This window comes from Triplophysa dalaica, chromosome 17 (genome assembly GCF_015846415.1).
Source record: "Triplophysa dalaica isolate WHDGS20190420 chromosome 17, ASM1584641v1, whole genome shotgun sequence".
Taxonomy (NCBI): domain Eukaryota; kingdom Metazoa; phylum Chordata; class Actinopteri; order Cypriniformes; family Nemacheilidae; genus Triplophysa; species Triplophysa dalaica.
In genome coordinates, this window is record NC_079558.1 from 18,033,123 (window position 1) to 18,060,741 (window position 27,619).

General features: G+C 38.6%; 1 protein-coding gene across 2 annotated transcripts; it reads right to left on the minus strand.

Annotated features, from left to right (window-relative positions):
* Positions 1 to 305: 305 nt before the first annotated feature.
* On the minus strand, positions 306 to 26,174 carry itga3b (integrin, alpha 3b). 2 transcript variants are annotated; one of them, XM_056771915.1, is made up of 26 exons: positions 25,830 to 26,174; positions 15,429 to 15,565; positions 14,929 to 15,005; positions 13,900 to 14,146; positions 13,622 to 13,726; positions 13,346 to 13,553; positions 12,954 to 13,147; positions 12,670 to 12,758; positions 12,084 to 12,220; positions 11,562 to 11,645; positions 10,956 to 11,023; positions 10,718 to 10,854; positions 10,346 to 10,492; positions 9,520 to 9,617; positions 9,156 to 9,312; positions 8,057 to 8,134; positions 7,850 to 7,929; positions 7,690 to 7,767; positions 7,045 to 7,147; positions 5,652 to 5,828; positions 5,469 to 5,576; positions 5,272 to 5,385; positions 5,102 to 5,200; positions 4,903 to 5,028; positions 1,712 to 1,863; positions 1,118 to 1,258 (listed from the first exon to the last, which is right to left on the minus strand). In XM_056771915.1, exons 1-25 carry the CDS (start codon positions 26,000 to 26,002, stop codon positions 1,753 to 1,755), a joined length of 3,132 nt encoding a protein of 1,043 aa, XP_056627893.1. In that variant the 5' UTR covers positions 26,003 to 26,174; the 3' UTR covers positions 1,118 to 1,258; positions 1,712 to 1,752. The 2 variants fall into 2 exon arrangements, with proteins under 2 accessions (XP_056627892.1, XP_056627893.1); XM_056771914.1 differs by lacking the exon at positions 1,712 to 1,863 and having other exon boundaries at positions 306 to 1,258.
* Between the last annotated feature and the right edge of the window lie 1,445 nt (positions 26,175 to 27,619).

Here is a 27,619-nt window from a genome sequence, read left to right on the forward strand (position 1 = left end):
AATGCTGGATTAAGAGCGAAGTACAGTTTGTCCAGTGTGTTGACTGTAAACCTGAGGAAAACGGGACTGATTTTTCACATGTAATTTTTGAGTCATTTGAGATCAAATTTACAGTGACGCTCCACAAGACAGAAAAATATTTTACATACAGTACTTACCAACAAAGTAAAAAAAGTGAAAATTACCTAAGAAAACACTGGTAAACATGAGTCATCAAATTACAGTAAAACGATCAAGAAATGTTTGGGTCATAATTAGAGATGCACGATCATAAATTTCTCCACAGATTCGATTATTCAGAGTGATACTGATCCTTAAGATTTAATGATAATTTTTTAACTTTCTGAATGTTATTAATTCATATAATGACTATTAATGTTGAACATCAAACTGGATCTAGGATATATAGGCTGTTTTTAAACTACATGAAAAAATGCTTTTATCGACCAATACCGATTATTGGCCGATATATCGGTGCATCTCTAGTCATAATGAATAATGATGAATATATCACACTTCCTCCATTGGAGGGCTGGATGTCCCAGTCAACACAGACTGTTTCAGTACCTGGAAATCACAATAGACAAAGGGACTGAACTGGGAAGCAGGGCTTTTGTCCTCGGCTCGGGTCTCAGATCAGAATTCAACACAGTTGATGAGTGAAATATCCTGCTTTAGGTAATCCAAAGCAGACATCATCTGACTTCTATGCAAAATCACCTTGTTTAAATATTTGTAAAATGTTTAACAGTGTAATGAGGAATCCCGATTCAACACAACACACATATGGAACCTGAAAAGGCCAAAAAATATTTACAAACTGTACTATAGCAATAGGAAAATAAAGCATTTCTTTACAGCTAAATCAGAGACGTCCCAGGTTCATCAAAACATGTTTGCTCTTATCAAATTCGAATGATCTGTAAAACAGAGGCGATATTGCACAGATATTGCACTTTGTTCTTTAGAGCTCATTGTGCGACCGACATCTCTGAAAGCCATCATCCAGTGTTTGTTAAGGTAATAAAATAAATCCTCCAATCGGCTCGTGCCCCTGGCTCTGTGAGCGCAGCCTTTGTAGAGTTCAGTAGTAATATTATTGGTGCATTTCTGTCCAGTTGGTGACCCAGAGCTTCTTGGCGAGTTCTTGCTCAGGCTGAAAGGCCTTGTTAAACGCGTAGCGCTGCTCTCTGCGAACCTTCACACCGTGGTACTTTGGCATCATCCTGTAGTAAACAGCCCTCTTGAAGAAACCGCACTGCTCAAGAAAACAAAAATAAAAAATATTGTAAGTCTTTAAAACTGTCCTCTGTGCTCGGTTGTGCACGGGTTCAACTTTACATAATGATGTCTACATACAGGAAGAAAGATTCCTACAGCACTAAACCTAAATAATAGGAGTCACCCCAAAATAAATTTTCTCTCATAATTTACACATCCTAATGTAATTCAAGATGGATATGACTTCCTTTAGTCCGTGTTCAGCTGAAGAAAGGAAGTCATGTACATCTGGGATAACTTGAGATCATGTGGTCATTTCAATTTTGTGGATAACCGTCCCTTTTAATGGAAATAGGAAAAAGAAAAGAGGTTAGGGTTAGTAGTAGTAAGCGTGACAGAACACACTGTCTCTGTGAGAGGAATGAAGAGATGCAGGAGATTATTGAAGCTCAGGTGTGTCGAAAGAAGACAGGAAGTCAGTGTGTTTTACCGACGGGCCCTAACGGCGCTGCCGGAGGCCAGGATGATGCCTCAGTATTCCTCCGTCAGCCTCTCTGTCTCAGAGGGCTGGATCTTCATCTCAGCCTTCTGGGATTTTGCCTCGTACATCTCTCTCCTGCTGGCTCGTCTGAAGAAACCGCACTGTGGAGGAGGGGCGGAGCCCAAGGCGGGACAGTTATTACTGATTGACGTAACGAGAGGCGGAGACATTGACATCAGAAAGTGGTTGCCATTGCTTATGTTTTTACAGTCATTAACAGTTTTGGTTAAATTGTAGTTTATGGATTAATGTTTAATGTTTACTGTAACCTTAGGATGGAGTGGAGTGGGGTGTGCGACCAAAATCCTTTATCAGGATATGTGTCATTGCACATTCAGAATATTAATTTATTACTAATTGATGTATTACTATAATATAATTAGGGCTGTCAAGGTGCACACTTTAACAAATGTGATTAATCTTTTTCAGATTAACGTGTTCAAATATTTAACGCAATTAAAACAGCATCCGTTTATTTTGTCATCCTTTGTCCAGCGTTACATTATATAATCTCTGATTCATGTAAAGCCTTTAAACCATTTAAGCGCGATTTGAAACATTTGCTTTCACATGTTCAGTATAGATAGACAGCTTCTAGCTGTGGGATACGGCACAACGCTTCTGGTGTAAACAGTCATGGGCTTAAGGGTGCATTAGTCAATCTCTGTGAGACAGCGCAGCACCACTATAAAGTTCTCTTTCGTGCTTGAATGAACAAAAACACAAGATTATGCCAGCAAACCCGTTTTGTCTAGCATTTTCGTAAGCGCAAATTTCAACGTGTTAAGGAGGCACAGGTTTGCTTATCAACAATAATTGGAATTATTTACCACTACCTTCACCACGCAAAAACTACTCTGGTATAAATACCACGCTGTTAAAATCACTTCTCTGACTCAGCCAAGTGTTGTTGTAGTTTACCGCTCCCCAGGTCCTCTTTGGTGTGCTGGGTTACTTACTCACCCCTCACCGCCTTATTCGACCTCACAGTTCTCACAGATCAGGAAACCAGCTCACCGGCAATTTTCATTCAAATTCAAACAGGCCCAGGTCATGTCCCTTCTTAAGAAACCCACATTGGACGCCTCTCCTAACGACAGTTACAGACCCGTCTCTCTCCTCCCATTTATTGTGAAAACTATTGAAAGGGCAGTTTCAACCATGTGTCTTCCTTCCTTTGCCAGAATAAACTACTGAACGACAAGCAGTCCGGCTTCAAAACAAACCACTCTACTGAGATTGTACATAATAACCGGGGTCCATCAGGGATTGGTGCTTGGGCCGCTGCTTTTTTCCATCTACACAACATCTTTGGGACCCATCATACGGCAGATGGCTTCTCCTATCCCTGTTATGCTGACAACACCCAGATCTACATCTCGTTGCAACCAGACAAAACCACTGTAGCAGCTCGCATTACAGTCTGCCTAGAAGACATCTCAGCATGGATGAAAGAGCAGCACCTCCAGCTGAACCCTGCCAAGACAGAACTGCCTGTATTTTCGGCACACCTCACGGTGCAACACGATCTCACTATCCAACTTGGCGATACCACAATCACCCCTTCCAAAACATACAGGATCCTCTGAGTCATATTTGATGAAAAGCTGTCCTTCAATGATCACATTGCAAAGATAACGCGGTCATGCTGATATACCTTATTCAACATTAGAAAGGTTAGACTCTATCTCACTGAGCATACGCCACGACTCATTGTCCAGGCCCTTGTAATCTCAAGGTTGGACTACTGCAATGCTCTCCTTGCTGGTCTTACTGCAAAGGCTATCAAACCACTCCAGCTAGTTCAGAACGTAGCAGCACGTCTCGTCTTCCAACAGCCCAATGTGACACCTTCACTAGATAAAAAAACTAATTAAAACCTCTTAAAAAATGTAAAAAATCCCTTCTGTGAATACAAATCAAAATGAAAAACGAACCCTCTCTTTCTCTCAACAGGTGTTGTTCTTTTGTGATTTTGTGGAAACTAGTAATTTGGTATAAGCACATATTGTATTATTGCTCCTGTATGACATATCGCTTTATTGCTCACTGAACTCAATGACTAAATGTAAATAAAATCCTAAATGAATGCAAAGAGTTGTGAAAATGGGAAAGCACTATGTGTTGAACAGCTATAATTTATGTTAAAATAAAGAAAAACAATATATTTAATGAAGACGTCAGTTGCAGTACTAATATCAGAATGTTGTCTTTCATTCATAAAACGATGTTGTTAAAGAAATCTATTGTTTGTCAATTAATTTGGAGATTAAATGTGAAATAATTACGATGTAAAAGTATATTTAAAAACACTAATGTTATGAGCGATGAATTGTGATTTTTCAGATAATTTTTGGAATCGACTGACAGCACTAAATATAAAAGAATACATTTTATTTAAATGAAGACTTAGCTTAGTATTTGTTTATTTTTAGTTAATAATTTTGGTGCCTCAACACTTATTTCCGTTTTTTACGAAGGCATACATTTATTTTTTGTCTATTTTAAGTGTTTCAAATAATATTTATGCCTGTATGCTTTTGTATTCAATTAAAAGAAACTTGTTGGTTGAAGATAATAACCCTTGCCAAAGAGTTTTAAATACTTTTAAATTCTGTATGAAATAATGAATTACACTTTTTACAAGGAATTTAACCAAGGTATTTTCAATAACCATATTTTAGTATTTCAGAAAGTAACTTGATTTTACTTAAAAGATCACTCATATCAAGTGAATAATAGAATCAGGGGAAGTTTATATTTTGTAGTTTGAGTTAAAAATAATACTATAAACCTGGTGTAACATCTCATTGCACGTGAGTTAAATTTGCTTTAGATTAAATGTTGACTGTTCCCTCGTTTGTATGTTGTTTTGGATAAATGTATATATGTTTTATTTGTGGAACATTGCTTGGCGACTAAACAAACTGCTGTAAACCTCATCTTGATTTTTTAAGAACCACATCCTGCCCTGTGGATAAACAGTCCCGCGGAATAAACAGCATCACAGAATCACTAGTAGTTTACACATCACACAAACAGTATATACTCTCAAAGCCAGTCTGACCTGAATCACAGAAAAATTAGAAAACAAGCCACAGTCTTAGTCTTAGAAAGGTTCAACAAATGAGCACAATTACCTTCCACAGAATTAAACTGATGATGCCCAATAACACTATTCCAGCAATCGCTGCAACGATGATGATCCACAGAGGAACTTCATACGGCGCCTCCTCTCCCAGAACCGGATCAATGTTCACTTGAAACTACAGCAAAACAACTTTTATTCATCAGAACATGAAATGTATCAGAGAAGGTTTAAGGGTGAACTCTGCTGACCTCTCTGGTCTGACTATCCATTTTGATGGCAGGTTTATCAGTCAGCAGTCTCAGCGTCGCCTGGCCTCGTACCTGTACTCGTAAGGCGTTGCCATAATCCTGTCGGACAAGATGCCTCTCCGTGAGAACGAGGGTGAAGGAGTCATTAAAGAAGCTGGAGAGTAACTCACCTCCAGCATGGTGCTGTTCCACACACGAGAGCGGACTTTGATCTCGGCGTGGTTCGACATGTTCTTCAGCGGGCAGGAGAACGTCACACAGCGAGCCGTTCGCTTTGAACACTCCTGAACACAGATGAAAGGCGCTTTGACATTCGTGCGCCTGTAGTCCAAAAACGTTGAAAAGCATGAAAATCATTCTGTCTCACCAGTAAATGAGTCACTTTGCGAGGTGTCAGAACTGTAATCGCAGCTTCCGCGTAAGGGAAACTGGTGTCCACGTCTCTTTTGAGTCGCTTAGCACCTTCATCTGACAGCTGGAATGAGAAAGTGAAGGATTGGGTTCAGTGAGGGATTGGAATTGTGAGATACCCGTGCGTCCTTTAACTTACTGTGAGGTTGCGGGGGTTGACAATATTGCCCGACGGGACGCAGCGTGACTCTGATGTTCCTTTCACGACTATCTCTGTGAGATACAGCAGCCATTTCCCATTGGTTACCTCAAACGGCCATTCAAAATCAATCATTAGAGTTCCCATATCTCCCAGCGGCTCTCCCAACACACGCACCTGCAACACACACCAAACCTTTAGTTTTGGGTTCAATATTGGAAAAAATGAGTATGAAATATATGAATATTTACTATATTTTTCCGATATATTAAATGTAAATATTTTCTATATCATTTTGTATGTATATTATTAATAACATAATATAGAGAATAATTCATTGTAAATGTATAACAATATATGTAAGAAATTTATGAATTTCATAGATTGTATAATATAAGCATTTGGTTCCAAAATGAGTTCCGAGTATTGCAGTTTGTTTAATGTGGTGGACTTCATGTTTCAATGAATTTCTCTGACAATGTATCTCTGACCACTTTTAAGTCAGGATGTCATGTGAAGAGCTTTACAGAGATAACAAATGTTTGGTGGTTTCACCGTGACAACTTGGTCACTAAATATGACTGAAATTGATTGAATGATACAACTTTATGGACAAAAAAAATATTTGCAAAAAATTACGTAAATAAACTTTTCAAATTGAATCTCATAAATCTAGGGAAATACATGATTTTGATATTCTCATGAAAATGTTGCCAGTTGATGAACATTCTTTTTTCATTACATGTTGCCTTAAAAGAACACATTAATATAGAAAATTGGATATGTAGAGATGCATTGTATAGCATGGGACTAGCTGAGAATCATCTTTATACAATAGTTGGTGAAATAAAATCCTGAAAGCAAAAAATTGATTGGTGACTTAAATACCAAAACCAATGTTCTTTTCCCCCTAAAATGTTCCTTTCCATTTGTTTCTTATGCTCCAATGGCAATTGTAATGACAATAAAAAAACGTTCCCCTTGGTCTCAGGAGGATATGGAACCGTAATATATATAATTTTCTAGTCATTTTCATATGGGTTTATTTAAGCAAAACACATTACACGTGTTCACTCTTAAAAAAGGGTGCTTCAAAAGGTTCTTCGATGCCATAGAAGAACCTTTTGGTTCCAAAAAGAACCTTTAACATCTGAAGTCTCTCTTTCACAAAAGGTTCTTTGTGACTAAAAAGGTTCTTCAGAATATAAAAAGTAAGAGAGAGATGGTTCTTTGAAGAACCTGATATGTCCAAATTAACTTTTAGTAAACTAGGTCTTCAATATGTATCAAATTGTTTTTACGATCCTGATTTACATTTCAGAAAAATATATTTTAGCACTTAAAAACATGTAATATCCCTCAAAAACGCAGGCAAACTGTAACGCAAACTCACATGAAACACAAACTCTACTGGACTCCCCACATCACCGATGCTTCTCATGGCAGACTCTCCAACCACATTTCCACTGAAGGACGTGTCCACCATTGGTCTTTCTCTGCACACAACACATGTGTTTAAAATGTGTTAACACAATATTACAAACAAGGTCACATCATAAGATGATTGCTTTGACAAAATGTGACAGCGGCTCTTTAATTTATATTTAAAAACGAAATATCCTAGATACTTTACATATCTGTGATCACAGGATCAATGTGTGTTTCCCAAGGTCAACATGAAACACCATTAGACTTCTGTAATGTGTGTGTTGAGTGACACAGGATAATCACAGAGAAACGCGTTGATTTAATCTTTCGGGAAGTTTATTGCATTGTGTAAAGTGGGAGCATCGTATGGGAATAGAGTTGCTAAAACAATGCCTTAATGCTATTCGACCACTTTATCACTTTTCAAATAGCCGACTCGGCCTGGGTGACAACAGACATTTCCAGGAGCGCGTTATTATACTCTTATGAATTCTCTGGAAGAATGCGTCCTTGTAAATGGAACAAAATAATACCAAGAATGGGATTTGAGGAGCATTTTGATTTCATGTAGACCCCTGATAATTATTTTTGAATCTTTCTAGATACTCACAAGGAGAATGAAGAGAGGATGGTGTTCTTGACTTTGAGTGTCACAGGAAAAGGAAGAAGATCTTTCTGCTCACTAAAACTATTCGCAAACACAAACACAAGCACACGTCACTCACGTCATCTATCAAAGATTCAGCATTGTTGAGGATGTCAGGTCTTACGTGGAGAGCTGAAGCTGAGAGTCGATGAACTCTGTGTAAAGTGTGATTCCAGACGTTTCAAAGATGAATATCAGTGAAGCCTGCGAGAGGCAAATGAAGAGATTCAGTTTCCTCAAATGAGCCGTGCAAATGAGCTCCTGCAGTTATCTGAAATGTTTTTTAATTTACATGCAAATCTCGAACGGTGGAAAGGTCACACGTGTTTACCTTCTGAGCGCTTTTAAATGGGTTTCCCAGATCACATAGAACAGCCTTGTCTGCTGTGCACTGGACATCAAAACCAAACTGTAATAAAGACAAATCCATACAGTTCACAACTGAACTGAGAACAGTGAAATGAGAAAAACAACATATTCAATTGGGCTCCGTGAGAATGATAAAACTGGAACTTTGAAAATCAACGATTAAACATTGAGACATTTCAAATCTGCCAAAAGCCGATTTTATTTATCAAAACTTAGTTGTGTTTGTCTCCAAATGTAAAATAAAGAAAATAATCATGGACACAAATGAGAAGGTTGCCTATATGCAATAAGAGTAAAGAGCTCAAATTGTTGTGGCTATTGTTGAGCTTGCATGGTCTTGAATAGCTTTTGAAAACTTGGAAAGTACAGAAGACACGTGACTATGGGATCCTTAATGGGACAGTCATCATTTATTCATCCTCTTGTCATTCAAAATCTGAACTGTAAAAAATATCCCGTAAATAAAAAACTGACATTTTCTGGTAGCTGGGGCTCCAGGAAAATTCCGTAAAATATGTTTTTTTTCCTGTGAATTTTCAGGGTTTTCTCTGTTTTCTGGTAAATGTGCCGTGTTTTTCTGAAATTTGATGTGTTTTGGCCATATTTCAAAAATAGACTGTCAAAACATCCTGTACAAAAACTGACATTTTCCAGCAGCTTGGGCACCAAAAAGCTTGTGTAAAAATGACAGTTTTTCTCATAAAATTACATATTTTTCAGGTTTTCTTGTAAATTTGTTTATTTTGACGGTTTTGACTGTGTTTCAAAAATCTGAAAAAAAATTGTTCTTAAACAGTAACATTTCGTAAAATTATAGGTTTTACATTATACCTGAAAAAACAGAAGGAAAAAATAGAAGATATTTTGAGAAATGTCTCGGTGGTCTTCAATGGGGTTCGGTGTTGTTTGATTATCAACATTCTTCAAAATATCTTCTTTTGTGTGCTACAAAAATAGATTTGAAGTGAGGCGAGGGTGAATAACTGATGAAAGCTGATGTTTCTTGACCACAGACTGGAAGTGTAGAACTGAAGTGAACCAGCGTCCTCTTGTGGCCTCACCGGAGTTCGGAGCCCTGAGTACTTCAGCGTGTGTGGAATGGTGATGTTGAGCGTGGCCTGATGCGCGTCCTCAGCCTCTCTGTTCGAATCTGCCACATTTGTGACCTCAACCAACATCACCAGCTTCTTTATATTACTGTTGAACTCCATCATCTGACTGTCAAAAAAACATCCCATAATTCATAAAACATGTGTCTTTACTCAACAGTATGTGAATGCTAGACATTATCTTAATCTGTATGTACATACACAGATTATTCATAGTTTATAAATAAAAAAAATCATCTTCTTGTAGAGCATAATGCAGTGCACAAATATTTCATTTCAGATATAAATTACATGTAATGTACACTACAAGACTCACCCTGGAAAGGGAACGAAGTTCTCATCTGCAAACTTGGCCTGGAGCTGCAGGTTACTGCTACACCTGTTATCAGCACCACACTCCTTATGAAAGTTAATCTGAGGACAAACACAATACAAAAACACTCGCAAAGTTTTCATTCTCTAAAATGTTAAATACTGTATATCAATTTTATAGCAAAACCTGTTGGCCTTGCCCTCTCACATCTCAATACACAGCCTCCTATAGCAACTGCCTGCCTCAATCTAGTAATTTATGAGAATGTAAACGTTATTACTTTCTCATCATTATGAGATACTAAGTCAAACGACTTATAGGCCGTTCCGATTAAAAGAAAGTTTGTATGATTTAAGAGGAACGTGTTTGAGCAAACACAGAAAATAGGTGTAAAACTCTTAAAGGAGTAAACGTATGGAATAACTGTGAAAATGAACTAGAATTATGTAAATCACTGTAAAAAAATAAGATGATTAATAATGATATGATTTAAGTAGGATGCATTGTATATATAAATTATACAGTATTATTGAAGTAATATCTGGAATGTTTCATTGCATTTATGTGCGTTTGGAATATGCAAGCCTATTTTGGGAATGATTTTTTTAAGATCTATCGTTTTATTTTGTAAAACTAATTGGTAGTATCGCTTAATAAGCAAATGCTTCCCCATACGCCCTTTTTTGGTTAATATGTATTGTTTGGTGAAAAGTTGTTTGAGAGAACCGCAAATAAATAAATAAAATATAAACTCCCCGATCCCTCGCAGAAACAGGCTTACGTAACTGTGTGTGTATGCGCATGTGTGTGAGTGTTGACTGGTTCATACCTCAGTTTTGTCCGTCAGGGTCTGCTGGCCGCTCAACACAGGAAAAGCGTCCAGGTTCTGTAATGTTTGTTGTGCTGTTGTTTTCTGTTCATCTAGTGACACGTTCAGAGTGAAGACTATAGGCTGTAGTTTGTCCAGTACAGGGGTCTGCAGACATGACAAAAAACTTTAGTGATTGCAATGACATGCTTCCATTCTACTCATACTGTTTTTGTAGTATGCAGCATGTACGGTACAGTATAGTGTACTGTATGCAGATTTCATGTCTGTACAGAATATCAGAATGAACCGCAATGCATTCACACTAGAACTGAATTTGTGTTTGTTTGTTTGTGTATGGTTTTTTGGGGGTCCTGGCGGGTGGTCTCTCACAATAACACTGAGCTCCAGCTCTTTACATGTGGGAGCAGAGAAAGAGAGAAGGCCTGTGAATGTGCTCAGCTTGTTGTCAAGGAAACGGACTCGGGCGCCGCGGCGATTATGGTCAGCATCCACTGTGTACCTCACAGCTGGAGGAAGACGAAACAAACAGCTCACAGTTAATCCTGTTAAACGCTGATGATGACACACTCATGAACACCAGACCGAACATAAAACCTGTTTAACTTACCGATGTCCTTCTTAAAGGCTTTGTTTCCATTGCTGAGGATGTAGCTGAAACACACCTTCACCTTTATACTGTTAGAGAAATATCATTTATAAGATTGGGCATCTGTAACCGATGCGCCTGAAAGTTTGTATGAGAATCAATCCAATACAAATTCACAGAAAATGCATTTTAAAACAGACAACAGAGACAAAAAAATACATAGAAATACGAAAAGAATAATATATGCATAATGCATGATATCATTGCCATTGCATTACAGTACTTAAAGGGATAGGTCACCCAATAAACACAAAGGAAGATATTTGGAAGAATGTCAGTAACCGAGCAGATCTCGTCCCCTGCCATAGTAGGGAAAATAAATACTTTTATAATTTTAAACACGTTGTGTTTAGCAGAGCAAAGAAATATATACAGGTTTGTATTAAATGATGACAGAATGTTAATTTTAAGGTGAACTATCCCTTTAAGCAATACTAATCTAAAAAAATGCAGGGATGGGGGGTGGTAAATTTTAAGTATAATGAAAATATACTGTGTCATCATTTTACAGCATGTGACCTTTTTTTCCATTATTGGTGTAACACATTATGGTTTATATCTTCTCACCAGGAATTAACAACACATTGGCTTGGAATCACAATCTTTGGCTCCACTGTAAAGATTTTGGAGAGGTGGATGACGGGGCGTGCCCTGAAAATTCATCAAGAAAAATACATTTAATATTGCAAACCTCACACTGTACACCGCCGGTCAAACATCTGGACACTCCTGCTCATTCTTTGTCACAAGTTTGTGAAACAAAAAAAAGTTATGAACAAAGATATATATATCACAGTATATCATATATATGGGAAATGATGGAATATTTAGCTTCTTTAAAACTGAATATCCACTCTCTGTGTATATGTGCAAAACAATGGTCATAGTCAAAAATGAATCTGATCAGTACTGAAAAAGATCTCAAGTTTACTGGACAAAATTAATTTCAAGCATAATGTGAAAAGGTGTATACAATCTGTTTGTATAAGATAAATAAGATACACATATATTATTCGGAATAATATAAACATATATTATTCTGAATAATATAAACATATATGAACACCAAACACAGTTGAAAAGCAGAACCTCAAAAGAGCAACGTGGTCATCCAGAGATCCCACGACAATGTCAGGGTAATCATTCCCATCAACATCCATTCCTCCATTCAGAGAATAACCAAACGTCTGGAAGCCTCCGGTGAGCAGAGATTTTCCCTCTATCACCTGTTTAACATAATTCAGTACGTTTGTCCATCAACATTTATAATAATGAGATATTATTTATCAATTCACACATTCAAATGTTTTGTCATGGACATAAAACACACATCAGAAGTTCAGGCGACTGGCACATAAAAAGATTATAATGACAGTCATTAAGGGACCGTTCACCCAATATTTAAAATTGCGTTAACAATTACTCACTCTCATGTCATTTCAAACCTATATTGTGAAGACCACTGAACCCCATTGACTTCCACTGTATAACCATAAAACCACTGAGACATTTCTCAAAAATCTTCTTTTGAGTTCTACTAAAGAAGGAGCCATGGGGGGAATTATGACTTTGATGTGAGTTTTATTTTTTGGTGAACTGTCTCTTCAATTGTCCACAAATCAACCAGACTGTAATATTTGTGTGTTTCATACAGTCTCAAGGCGTTGTGCTGTACCTGACTGGGTTCCTTTGTTATTCCACTTTTACCCCCCATCCAAATGTAGACTTTTCCAGAATCTTGGAAAGGAGCACCCACAGCAAAATCTAAAGGAAGAACCAAAGACACAAAACACATGAGAAACCTTCCACAGCCTGTAGGGGGCAGCACTGTTGCACAAATCACATTTAAATGTAGATTCTTACAATAGTGCAGTTTTAACACAGCATAACTCTATTCTGAAATAAAATTCATTTGCAAACTGAATGTTGGAGCTAGGGCATGATGTGTGTGTGTGGTACCTTGAAACCCATCCTGATTGACATCTCCCACTGCGGCCACAGCGAATCCAAAACCAGAACCCTTCTTCCCCTTCAGAACCACGCTGGCCTTTTCCTTGAAGGATCCGTTGTCATTCATGTAAATGTACACGGCCCCCCCTTCCTCGTTGTAGCGTTCAAAGTAGAAAGGAGCGCCGACAATCAGGTCGTTCCAGCTACGTCACAACAAACCAAACACACATCAGGTGTTGCGTACGTCCTGTTTAAACAGCTTCAGTAAAGAATGAAAAACCTTCAGTCACTTCTTCATAAATAACATCAAATTCATGAGCTTGGTGCCGCTAGCCCCATGCACAACCAACTCATCTGCAGGCAAACCCGTACAACATGACCGAGTAAATCCAGTGACCTACTCATCATTGTTGAGGTCTGTCACCGCCAAGCTGCTGCCGAAGTACGAGCCTATCTGTTCCCCTGAAATGTTCAGTGGGTGAAGAGTCAGGTCTCTGTCGGTTTTCTGTGCCATGATGACAGAACCCCTGAAGCCGTCTCTGGGAGCGCCCGTCACCACAGTGTACTCTGAGCGATGCAGTAACTTTATGTCCTCCAGCACTGAGTAACCTGAAAAACACATCAGATTTGAAAACACATCTGCGACCCGTATTATCAAACGGAAGACAAACACCGACCTATGTAAATGTTGAGCCGATCCTCGGCCAGCTTTCCGAAGCTTTTCTCATCGGCATCGCCCTCGAAATCTGAGTTGGTGTCTCTGCATTTCATGTGGACGTTACCTGTATAGGAAAAAAGAGGCCCACAGTCGTGTCACATTTCCGCTCCTGAAATGCAACAATAAGACCCTAGGGGTGATTTTAAAATCTGATACGGAGTGTGAACACACCCTGTACACACCAAATACATTTTACACCTGTACCATGTTCCGACCATCACGTAATACTTCTGTTACCTTGCCACACGAAGCTGCCCGGTGCCCCGAAGTACACGTCGCTCTCCGTCATCCCCCCTGAGATGCCCATGTTACACATGCCCTCCAGATTCTGGTCATAGTTGAAGTCGCACAGCTCGTAAGTGTCAGACTGCCAGTAATCGGACGGGTCGTAGCTGAGGTCGTTGCCACGCACGTAACATTTGCCCACCATGCGTTGCTGTTCTTCTGCACCCAGAAGTATTTTGACGTAGCGGTGACCACATGCCTGTCCACATCCAGAAAGAGAGAAGAGATTTCACTGAACATTTTGAGGGGTGTTGGTTGCATTTGATCTATAACAACTTGTTGTTCATTTTTCATGTCTTTTATTTTGAATCTCATGTTTCGTACTGTGTTGATGATGTAATTTCCTGTTGTAGTCATGCATCATTACTTTGTAGTTCTTTCATGTTGCCCGCCCTAACTGTGTCCAGAAGTTCTGAATGTCCCCTAATTATTACGTGTATATACTCCTGCGTTCATAAAAGATTAACTGTTAAAGATTCAATAAGAAATGTTCTGTTGGTTGTATTTGAAATCAAACAAAACAGAAATTGAATCTGGACCAGAGAAGTCTACATCTTGCAAAACTTTATAACAACCTTCATAAAGCCACATGTAATGTTCTTGTTATTCCTTTTCCATGTGTTTAATTTTGAATCTGGTATTTTGCATTGTGTTGATGATGTCATTTCCTGCTGTAGTCATGTATCGCTTCTTTGTAGTTCTTGCATGTTTCCCCCCTAACTGTGTCCAGGTGTTCTGTGCTTCCCCTAATTATTATGTGTAAATACTTGCGCATTCATCATGGATTAAATCTTTAAAATTCAGTAAGAAATGTTCTGTTGGTGGTATTTTAATCTGGACCAGAGTTGTTTACGTCTTGCAAAACTTTTTTTTACTTTTCCTAGGGGAGTACCCTTGACTCGCTCATCCGGCCCAGAACGAGATTCCTAACCATGATGTGAGTTTTCATGTTGGTATACTGTATGATCTTTATCATCTCACCAGCACACGTCCTCCATTCTTCTGACTGGCCACAGTGACTCCCAGCCACATACCCTCCACCATCTCTGTGGATTGTGCTGCAGGAGAGACAGAACGTTATCACATATCTGCTATCTTATACACAAAGAGGTAGAGCGAGCTTTTGACATGCCTTTGGAAAACCAGAGGAGAAAATGTGTCTGGAACAAGGGCCGGTGATAAACTGGACACTTCACATTATGCACAAGAAATATTTACCATAGTTCACTTTACTCAGTGATAAGTCAAGGGAATTTTAAGGTTGCTGTGTGAAGGGTTGTTTCACGATTGACTTTTGCTTAAATATAGCAGCAGGGAATTTTGGGAAACAGATATCAGCACCTGAGTCACCCACAGACTCCTTATGCAGAAAGAGACTGAACTCACAATCTGTCAACTCACTCCACAAATGACCGAAAGCTGACCCTGCATCAGAAATAAAGGAGGACATGTATATTGCACATTCTGGTGCTAAAGCTCACGTGGAGTGATGAGATCCATGGTCCTGCAGTCATCTCGGGCGGTGGTGATGGGGCAGGAATACACAGCTCCGGTCTGATTGATGTTAAACTTGCTGAGGGAGGCTTGGGCTTTCTCTTGAGGAGCCCCGACCAACAACCTTTAGAACAACAACAGACATACAGTTCACTTACATGATGCTGATATTATAAAGATTTTATACAGCAGGTTACGGTCATGTGAAACGCCATCATATGTTTGTACAATCAGACCAGGATTATTCAGAAATGGCTTTAAGTAATTATTATGCAAATTTGAAGAATGTTCTTAAGGAGAAATGCGGGCAAAAGAGATCACAGGAGACAAACAAGCCCAGACCTGAAAGGAAAGAGTCTTTTATCTCTCGGCCCCCTCACAGCAAACCTCAGTAAATGAGAAATGAACGAGAGTTCCTGTGAACGACAACCTGTCGCCACGTCAACAACAGCACAAACTGGAGTAATATACAGTAAACGGTAACAGAAATGGTAAAAAATAAACATTTGAAAATGTTTCACACAAAAATATCCTACACAACCTTCTATTTATAGATCCTATTTTACGAGGTGTCTAATTCATATGGATTCATACGATCTTATTTGTTTGTTTTAGTATGATGCTCTTTCACCCCAGCGACATTAGGTTGAGGTTTTTTCTTTTTTCTAATAATCATATGTTTATGACTGACTCAAATGGTACTAATTCACCTCAAAAAAACAGTTACAAATCGTTGCTGTCCTTCCAAGACTTCGTTAGACAAATTGACAAATCACTGCACTTGTTGACAAGTTGACAAGCACTTTTCAATACATTTATTGACTCACATAGCAGGAAAAAATACTTCATCATCTATCATTTTGTTTGTTCTGTTGAACCGACATTTTGAAGAATGTAGGACGTCAGTTCTGGGGGACTTTTGACTATCATTGTATTTATTCCTACAATGGGAGTGAATGGGGGGCACGATCTGTTAGATTATAAGCATTCTTCCAAATATCTTTCTCAGTGTTCATCAGAACAAAGACATTTACACAGATTTAGAACAACTTGAAGGTGAGTAAATGATGACAGAATTTTCATTTTAGGTGAAATATGGAGAAAGGAGGTTTCAGAAGGATAGCAGTGAAATTCCCCTGACATCAGACTGGAATGCCCCAAATGAACACCCTGAGGGTGGCTGTAATTTAAGGTAGTGGACATGTACTCGACACAACCAAAAACCAATTTGCAACATCCTAGCAACATGCGAACAACTATTCAGAATGTCTTAGAAAGCAGGTAGCGATGCCCTAGCACCACGCACAACTCCCTTAAAACACGGCAGTATGTTTTCAATGTGAAGTTTCACATATTTTCCCTCAAAGGGAAGAATTGCACCTCTACTCTAAGAGCGGGCGAATGATGTCACGAGACAGGCGAGCTATTTCTGAGCCCTGAGGATACGCTCTATCACCAGGTGTCGACGCACTGAGCTTAGCAAGAAGAGTCTGGACTTGTAGAGTCGTAACTCACTCTCGCTGCCACCGGATGATAAACTCAGATCTGTCATGTGCTTTTCTTAGACAAACCGTGGCCGCTACCTACATGAGATCCTTCTATGGTATAAGACCTTTGTCAGGAGATCTCCTTAGTGATGATATTTAAGAACGTTTCAATTCAAGTAGTAGAGTCACGGACAACTCAAAGCTTCTTGATCTTTAAGGAGTGGGCAAACATTTCTCACTCATGTTCAGACAAGACCTCCAAGGTTTGATGGCATTACTGGAATTTTTCCCCAGTGAGAGTGTTGAAGCAAACCTGCGGTCAGTCGAGACAAATAGTGGTCAATGCGGGAAGATCTCAGATGTACCTGGCTCACGCTAGCACCAGTACACTACATGTTAAATGCGTGTTTACAGTTTGCAGACTGCAGAAGTGAGGGAGGAAGGGATTGAATATAACAACATGAGAAAAGCTCTTATCGTGATTCATACAGGTAACCTGTGGCACATCTAAAGTATACGAAAAATAGGATTTAAAATGACCCCATGAAATCAAACCTGAAGCTTTGAGAATTTAGTTCATGTCTGTTAGCTTTGAGGTCCTTTGCATGGAGTTTAGCAGATTTAAAATGAACAGTATATGAAAAAATAAAAAATGTCTTCAGAAAGAGGAATGATGTATTAAAGGAACAGTTCTATCCCTTTACTTGTGTCTGACATTTGAAAATAAAATGTGGCATGAAAAGAAAAGAGAAAAACAGGCAAAACCATTGTTTAAAGATACAGTTGATAAACACACCACTACGATTCTCATATATAAAAAAATCACCTAAAACCATAATTTCTTGTGTTATTACTTTTCTGGCAAACTAAATAAAACTGCCCAATTCCTGACATTGGCATGATGACTGTAATAAATTTGCAAGAAGTTTATTCAGACATTATCACCCAATCCTGAGCCAAGTAAAATCATATGAGTAGATTTGTTTACTATGTTGTATTTATAATGGATTGTTATTTCAAATGACATTTATGTCCATTGTGAGAGCGTCGGAAAGCAATTGTGCGAGTTGGCAGTAATGCGACTTAAACATTTCCTTCATCTGTCATTGCTGAGGTCCCGGTGCTCTGTAGATCTCACTACGGTTTCCTTTATTATTATACTACAATGTTCAAACACAAGATAAATGTGTGTACCTGATCAGTCACGTGCTACTGACTATTTTTGGTTTGTCCATTACAGTTACAGGCCAAATTATATTATGGGCGATTTTGATAAAACCATCTTGTTTATCACTGGTTTAGTCATGAACTATTATTAGTATGAAGATGAGAGATAGATAGAGAGAGAGAGGCCTTGTTTATCTTTCACTACCAGCCCAGCTTTATCTGAGATTCTACAGGCACTAGAGAGAAAGAGACGATCAGTGTTTTCACTGTTTTGTGTGTTTGTGAACCGTGTGGAGATGTGAATCATTTTTCTTATTGTATTAGCATTCAAAAAAACACTCTGATAGATATTATGGGATATCACTAGTCTCTGTGACAGCACCACAGTCTGTTGACAGCAAACAAGAATCTGATATTGGCATACCGCTGTTCAGCCAATCAGCTGCATTCACCGCCTGTCAATCATTATGAATGTTCAGGTTTGCTGACATGAGATTGATATTTTGAAAATAAGGGGCGGGTCTACATTAGCATCTGCTGGAGTTCTGGTGTTTAACGTCCGTCACTGTTTACATTTAATGCGGGCGTAACACTTGATGGGGGTGCTCTTTCTCTCCCTGGTATGCTCTTTCATCTCGCTCTCGCGGGTTGACGCGTGGGCGTGACGCTGCTTTATTGGATTTGTCCAATAAGGGACTAAGAAAAGTTGTTACGTAAGGAAATTTAAGGAAATAATAAAAAAAAACTTTCTGAAACCTATACTTATACTATACCTGGGGGAGTGAATCAAGCGAAGAAATACTACGTGATACGTCCAACTTGTTTTTGACTAATCGACCATGACAAGCATTAGAAGCCAGCACCTTTAACAGCGTAAAGAAGTCCGAATGCATGAAACACCATTGCACAACCCCTTTAAATAATGCAAGTATAACCCAGCTTTCACATATAATGTAGTTTTATCCTACACTTCACAGTTTATTATGAAATACCCTGGAAATCAAACCCATGATGACCTTGGTGTTGTCAGCACCTTAGAAGGGCCAAAGGGAAAGCTAGATTAGATTTTGTAGAAATGTTGTACAGTAGGAAACCAGCATTTGCTGTCAACCACAACAAAATCTGTAGAAACATAAAGCATGACCTGAGTCTGTCCCTTTAATCTGAAAACATGACTGAACCGTGACAGGCACACGGACCGAATCTGACCTTCTTCTTCAGATGCATAATGTACTGTACAGTAAAGCTATTCATATCATGAATAACTTCACATGCACAGTGTATCTGGTTGTAAAGCAGGTATGACCACTCATGGTAAAAAAAATGGCAACTTGTCAAATCCGGTTATATTTTTGTAGATTTAGATTAAGGAAAAGGGTTTGGGTTAAAATATTTAATTGTGATCATTACTACAGGCGTAAACTAAATTATGATTACATTGAGAAGAGCAAACGTTGGCGACCACGGGTCTCCAAATTGCGGCTAAGTATATAAAGTGGGAGAAGTCGTATCTGGATCCAACCACGCACCCTGGATGTGGTGTTCTTCAGTGAGGACTGTAGATGAAGCGACACCTAAAAAGGTGATATTTAGCGCAATTTAATCTTGGCAAATCAAAGTTATGATTCAGGTCTTGTCACGTTTAATGATTGATCGGAAATATGATGCATTACCCATTCTGAAACAGATCGTTTAATGCATTGGATTATTGTTGATTGGATTATTAGACCAAGTTCCCCTCTGACCAGATTATCGATTCAGTACAAGTACCGTAAACAGGGCAACAATACAAGCCGGGAACAAAGTCTGTAATCTATTTAGCATTTTGTAAATGGTGTAATTACTCTGAAAAGGAGAAATGCAACCTGATTATAGAACATCGGTCAACATTACTGTGTGTAAATACTTACAAGAAAAACACCACTGCCAACCTTGAACACTGAATCCTTACACTAAAAACAAAGTAAATTCATTTTACTTCAACACTTGAACTCATAGAAAGTTAAAATGACGATAGAGGTCTTGCCATTAATGATGATATCACATATTATATCATATATGATGATCAGACATTGGAAGGAAGTGCCATAAATGTCTCTAACTAGTGAAGGATGGTGCTTGCAAAGCCAAAACAATGGGTTTGATAGTCAGGGAATGCATGTGCTCATCAAATAGAAAGCTTGGATTATGAACCTCACATCTACTCTGACAGCATCCATTTGCCTATTTTTAAAATGTTTTCAGAATGGCACATGGCTGCTAGCACCCTAAAAAAACATACATTCCTTAAATAACAATCTGATCAATGCATCTGTTTTTTAGACAGCAAAGGAACTCTTGGGTTACTTCATATATTTGGTTGTTTTTACACGCCGGTCCTTGGCATGACATCTTTTGAGGGTTGAGTAATGATGAGAGAGGAACCAGATGTGGACACATCTCCCTGGATGACTATTTCCACCTCTAGCCGAGGCACCTGGGCACTTTCAAATGATCTCCTCACGATGAGAGACAAAGGTTCCCAGATGATGATGATGAAGGTGAGAAGTTCATGATGTTCTCAGCAGGTGTCCTTTCACGGCCGATATCTCACGGCTCTCTTGAGCTGATTTCTAAAACAGATTTAAGGCCCCTACTCAGATACTCAGGGTATGACTTGAATGAAGCCTGAAGAGCTGTTAAACTTTGCTACAGTTGTTTAAAGGTGCATTTTGTAAAAACCGCCGGTAGAGGACGCATTATCAAAACAACAACAATGGCGTAGCTTAATGATGCTGTGAAGGGGTGTTGAATGATGGGATCTGTTGTCTTCAACTCCTCCGCTGATGGCCATCAATCAGACAGGAGCGAAAAATCATGTTAGCAGATGAGATAAAGTTTTATAATTGTTGCGAATAATTGTGGTCCATAAATAACTGACTGCTCGCAGAAAGTTAGTGGCTTGCTAGACGCTAGACACAACTTCTGCATTTGTCCACAACACTGTTGTCATGCGGTTTCTAGGTCAATAAAGGCAGTTACAAAGGGGAACGCGGATCTGAAGCCATTGACAGGCGACTGCACAGCCCCGTGTCACTGTTTAGAATGGAGATTTTCTCACGATTTACAAGTAGTTGGAAAAATTCCTGCAAAATTGTAACAAACTGCACCTTTAAGGTCTTGATTGATGACTGATTCACAAAATCTGAGGCACAAAAGACTAACGCATATATTTCTATTTCCTCTATATTTAATCTCATTGATGAATAGAAATGACAGTAGCACTGTATTTTATAGGCCTTTTTCCCATGTACATACTGTGTATTTATTACAGTAAATATAATAACTTGGTAATAACTATGTACTAACCTTAACTTATACCATGCAGTCACCTAATACTACCCAGTGCTTTCTTAGGTAAGTACATTGTAAGTACACTATAGGAACACCAACTATAAAAACCGAAAATGTTATTTCTGCCCATCAAGTCAGAAAGAGCATTGATCTGGTAAGAAGTTCTCTCTGTGTTGTCATTCCTGTGTATAAAGACTGTGTTTCAGCCAACAAGTCTATTCGAAACCATACCGGCAGCGGATCATCAAAGCACACAGCTGTGGCTTTCAGTCGCACCTGAATCAAACAGTGTAACCGCTGCCGTGAAAAATGAGAATGCTGTGGGGTTGCCAGATCCACGATTTCATGGCGGCTGCCTCTCAATAACACTGAATATTCTCAGCTCATTCATTCACAAACAAAGTCTTCCATGGGAATTTTCCTCTTTGTAAGTCTGTGTAAACATTTGCTCGGGAGGAGGTCATTCATTTCTTTTTGTATCTTATTAAACACAATAAGAATGAGGGAGGTACGACACCAAGGATTGTGGGAGTTGACCATGAAGACATGTTTATGTTGTGCATGAGAGTTATGTTTGCGATGGGCTAAAAGAAAGTCCAAAACTAAAAGAAGGTAAAAGAGAAAATCCTTGAAGCCACAGTGCATTGACGTTTGAACAGCTCTCCTCCTAAAATAAATGCGTGACTGAGAGGAATTGGACATATTGATTGGTTTGTACTCTCCATCAGGAAAAAAACAAGAGCGGAGCACTTAATAAGCTCTGGGTCTTGCTGAAGCAGGTCTGGAAACAGTGTGTCTGTCTGGTTGGCAGGCCTCTAATAGCACGGTAATCTTCGGGAGCTCTGTCTGTTTGTGGGGTTCATCTTAGTCCTGTCTCAACCTGCAGTCAGGCAGGTTCACTTGAGCCGGGAAGTTTGAGGAATTCTCGGCATTCCAGAGGGTCAGAGCACTGGAAGAACCAATCACAGGGCAGAACCGCACGAGCCGAATGAAAGGGCTGTATGAGGGGTATACATTTGTGTCGTGCTCCGATGGAATCTACAAAAAGGTATCAAGCATCAGTCTGGCTCAAAGTCCTTACAAAATTCAAACTTACCATGAACTTATTGTGCATCATGTGATTCAAAGACATTATTTCAGATAAACAAATCTAACATCACTGATGGTAAATCATCACACGTTCTATCGTTCCTCTACCTCTGTCCCTGTCAGTCGCTGTTACATGTGTTTATAATTGTAATTATTGTAAAGATTATTTCACCAACACTTGATGCATCATTGTGGTCTTCTTGACTGACACATAAAAATTGGTTTGAATAAATAATGTACACCACCTGGAACATAATGGCGTGTTTCTGCATCTATGATTTTCATTGTGTCACTGTCTCTGTATGCGTATCTCTATTTTTGCAGTTTAAAAGCTGCAGTATGAGCCAGCACATTCCATCCCCCGGGATCTGCACGAGTGCTCTACTTGCACAAACACAAGCTTCAGTGAAGACAGATTTGATTCGATTTCATAAGATGCATTGATGCCCACAAGCAAGCCAAACCACGGTTCTCTCACAGTACTGAGACTTCCTAAAGATAATACTAATAAATGTCAGAAGATAATGAACTTTTGACTGTAGCCAATGATAGGTGGAGTCATCCAATGTCATGTTTTACATCTTTGAGAAAAGTAGTGCCCATGGCTTGTGTTTCTCGCTGTGATTTGATTGGATGACAGCCCTTGATTTAATGGAACTGGCAGCAGACTGACATTTAAAGGGGATGAGTTAACGAATTCTCCGCCCAGGCTGCCTGACATACGTCATTCAAGAGGGATGGTCATTACAGGACGGAAGTGGATTTTCAGATTTTAATTGAAGATTATGAAGGCAGATTAATTTTAGGAAGAGAATGACCCACTTTGATACGCAATACAATAAACACTTCAATATTTCATGGAAAAATAAGCATTGTAATTTTCGTTGTAAACTTCACTGGGACTTTAAAGTACATTTAAATTCAGGCATTTAGCAAATGCTTTTATCCAAAGTGACTTGCAGATAAATTAGGGATCAACAAAGCGGTTTGTCGAAAGAACTAGGTCTTTTCAACGATTCAAATAGAATAATCGCTTTCATAATCATTTTTTTCTCATAATAAAATATGTCGGTGCAATCTGCATTTTAATTTTGTATTTATAAACACATACATATTTAAGATTTTTTCATGTTTACATATATTTTTATTATATATAAATGTTAATATTATATGCCAATAATTCTTAAAATATTTACATGTATGTGTGTGTTTTTTATAAATTCAAAATAAGTGCACAGTGCACAAACATTTAAACACAAAATTGTATTCTGGATGCAATTAATTACGATTATTTGTTGATTAATTTGAAGTATAAATAAAATATTTAAAAATATAAATTAAATTAAAAAGAAAATAAATCAATGTCGTGAGACTGAAAGTGACACATTGTAAACATACAATTGTCTTTATTAAGTTAATGAAAATAGGAGAAACGAGAGTTTTACACCACGCTACTAAAAAAAGCATTATTCACGTTATGCAAAATATCATTCATTTCTTTTCACTTTTGGTGAAATATGAGCAGTTTCGTCAGTTTGCGAGGTTCAGACTTCACCAGCTGGAGTCTGGCAGTAAATGTTATTGTATGTAAAGCGTGTTTGTGGTTCTGTTTAACTGTCAGTGTGTTAAAGTGAGCACAGCTGAGCCTGCTTGTGTCTATCCTTCTCAACAGAGCTGATTCTCTCTTTATATACCAGAGCCACTACCCCCACGTGCCCAAGAGTGATGGACATGCTCGACTATGGCCATGTGGCCTCCTCTCATGTTGCAGTGCCTGTGCAGCATCACACTCCCCTGAGGGGACAATGAACGGGCAGAACATCCATCCAGCCCATCAACAATAACACTGCATGAAGTGCTGAATTTATAACAGCCTGATAGGCCAGAGAGGTCGGAACCGAAGTGAATTAGCCGATTACTTTAAGAGCAGCACCATTGACACAAGCATGCAGCCAATGAGATTCCTCTGAAGTTCCTGTAGATGACACTACACGATAGGCTCGTAATGAGCAGGAAATCACGAATAAGAAAAGAGGGAAACTCCCTACAATCCCACATCAGAGACACGTCAAAAATGTATAAAGCACGTTAGATTTTCTCTCTAAAGAGCTGACATAATTGTGCTGCCGTGTCTGGTACAATAGCATGCTATGGCTTCCTGTTGTCTTCTAACAACGTCCACAGAGATGAGGGTAAGCGGTTCATCACAAGTAGGCAACAGGTTACACCAGCACAGGATATGAAGGCTTGAAAAATACAACTTTGAAGCGGGGCAATGTGAACTGCACGCCTCAACGGATAACAAAAAATATCTTGTAAAAATCTTAGAAAAGAGAAGATTTTATCTACTGTACAGTAGACTACTCTATACCAAATTGATTCCTGTCACAGCCCACATCCAGCTACAAATCGTTCCCCTCGGGCACACCTTTCAGACTCACTTACCAAACTCAAAACAAGAGGAAAGACAATGCAATGATTTCAAGGTTGAAGTGGGTGAATTCAGCGCTTTTGTCCTTCTACAGAGCCGTGGTTTGCGCACACAATCTTATTGTTTAGACCATTTCTGCCGTCTGTGGCGTGTCAACACCTGTCCAGTTTCTGTCTCACAGTTGTAGTCTAATGACCTCGGCAGGGAACACTGTTGAAAGCATATACTGATGTTCACTGTAATAAACTCTTTATAGTATTACAGCAAATGTGTTCAATTACACAACTAAAAAGATTCAATATTCTTGTTTTTATTGAGCATAATGTTTTAAACTGTTCAAATGCACCATTTCAATTTTGGACTGTTTATTGCAGCAGCAAAATACATTGTTTAGCATATAGTATATAGTATAATATACACAGCAAAAAATAACTCCCACGGTGTATTATATCTACACTGTGAGTTACTGTGTAGTTAGTATAAGTTCTATACAGATAGTGTTTCACAATTCTGTTCTTATTTCACACTTTTAAACAGAGTCGCCAGATAAGCTATTTTAGCACAAAATTCTCAGCAAATCGATTCATCTGAATTCAAAAGAATCGGCTCTCATGAATGATCCGTTTGAGATTTGGACACAGCTGTTGCGCTGCAGGTGCTACAGACTCATCGCTTTCCTCACACAGTTGCAGAGTTGATTATTATACAATACTATTATAACTAGATCCAATAAAAGATCCAATGATGACTATTACATCTATGATCTCGAACTATTTGTATTCGCTCATTCATACTTTATGAACCGAGATAAAGAGAGCAGCAAACTAAAACCATTTAAACGACATACAGAATGTACAACACCGTCATTGCAAGGTACTTACAAGTGTTGCTCGATTTTCCCCGTCTGTTTGTGTAATGCAACTGAAAATCCGAAGAAACTGCCTTTGTTTTTTCCCTCTTTGATGATCGGGAACTGCGTGTCAATGTTAAATCCAGAGCTCGCGTGGATCGCGCACATTACAAAGGCGCAAAGGCGCAGCGTCTCTCCGGCCATGCTTCAATATTCCACTCTCTCTCTCAACTAAAGCCGATGACCAGGATTTGCTCAATGACACGCCATGGGGACGAGCTTGCTTTCGGTCACGAGCATTGAGCTTGAAGGTGTCTCCCTTGTGTCCCTTGCGCACGCTCACCAGTCCTCAGCTGCCTACAGAAATAGAGCTGCAGATCTGTCTCACAAGTCTGATAATGGGAGAAAGCTCTGAAATCCAGTAGAAGCCAAGTCTCTCTCTCTCTCTCTCTCTCTATCTCTCTCTCTCTCTCTCCCACACACTCACGCGCGCAGTCGGTTACGCACACACCTGTTGCTACGCTCCACTGTGCTATTATATTTTCCAAGGTTTTGTTATTCAAATCTGACCTGCCTGTGAATTTAACACATGTCCAGGTCACATTTAGAAATAAAAATATATATTCTATGATCATGCATAAATAGTATTTTAGGGAAATTAACCAGGGTTTTATTATAAAAGTACCCATGGATGATTTTGCCACATATGTCACGGTTAAGCCATGATTACTGTAGTAAAAACATGGTTGTTCTTTGTGGTGACAAATGTCAAGCGTGGGCCAAGTTCCTCTGAACAAGTAATGAATTAATAGTTACTAAGTAAATATTCAATAGTGTAATTAGATTACTGTACAAATGACTCTCTCCAACAACTATTTCATTGTTTGTTAATAATTACTTTCTACATCGTATATTAACCTTGATTAGTTAAGTGATTCAAGGATAGACAAGAAACGGCATTGAAATAAATCATTTTAAACTGCATAAAGTACTGACCGAGGTATGACAAATGTGAGAATTTTTCATTAAAGCACGGATTTAAAAGTAAGCCTTTGATATGTTTTGATATCAATTCCACTATTGCACACACATATATTACAAACAGTATTAGGTTCAATTATATCAGAAGTAACTGTAATTAAATTACAGAAAAAATGCGAGAAATCCTTTACTTTACTTTTAAAGGGAAAAGTAATTAAATTACAGCAACTAAATACTCAGTAAATAGTTTCACCCAACACTGGTATCAAGTGAGTTAATAATAAATGTTTTGTTGACTTTCCACGATAAAATATGTTTACAAATATTATGATGATGTACGAATACTACTATTACTTTTATTGTTTAGCTTTTATAAATGATTTGTATTACTTTATTGACATTCTTGCATTAGGCTAACAACAGTGGGAGTAATTGTCATGTAAATAATGTTGCAATGCAAAACACAACATAAAGTACAAAAAGGAAGTGTTTTTGGAGATGACTAGCACTGGATTTAGATTGAGATTAGGCGAAATATCATCCCCCCATAATAAATGTTTGTTTAGAGTCTGGTGGGAATCTGGACTCTTGACCCCTCAGATGAGCTGATTGGAACAGCAATGCATTCACAGTCATAATAAGACCAGTACACCATAACAATACAACAGGTCATGACTGACACACAGACTGTACAGACGTCGACATAATCTTACACACTGCCTACAAAAACATTATCTGACATTTTTTAAACAGTATTTTTGCTTGTTTGTGTATGTGAGGACAATTTCCCAATGTCATTAAACTTTAAGGTGTCTAGCCTCGCACACACTGAGCTGGAGG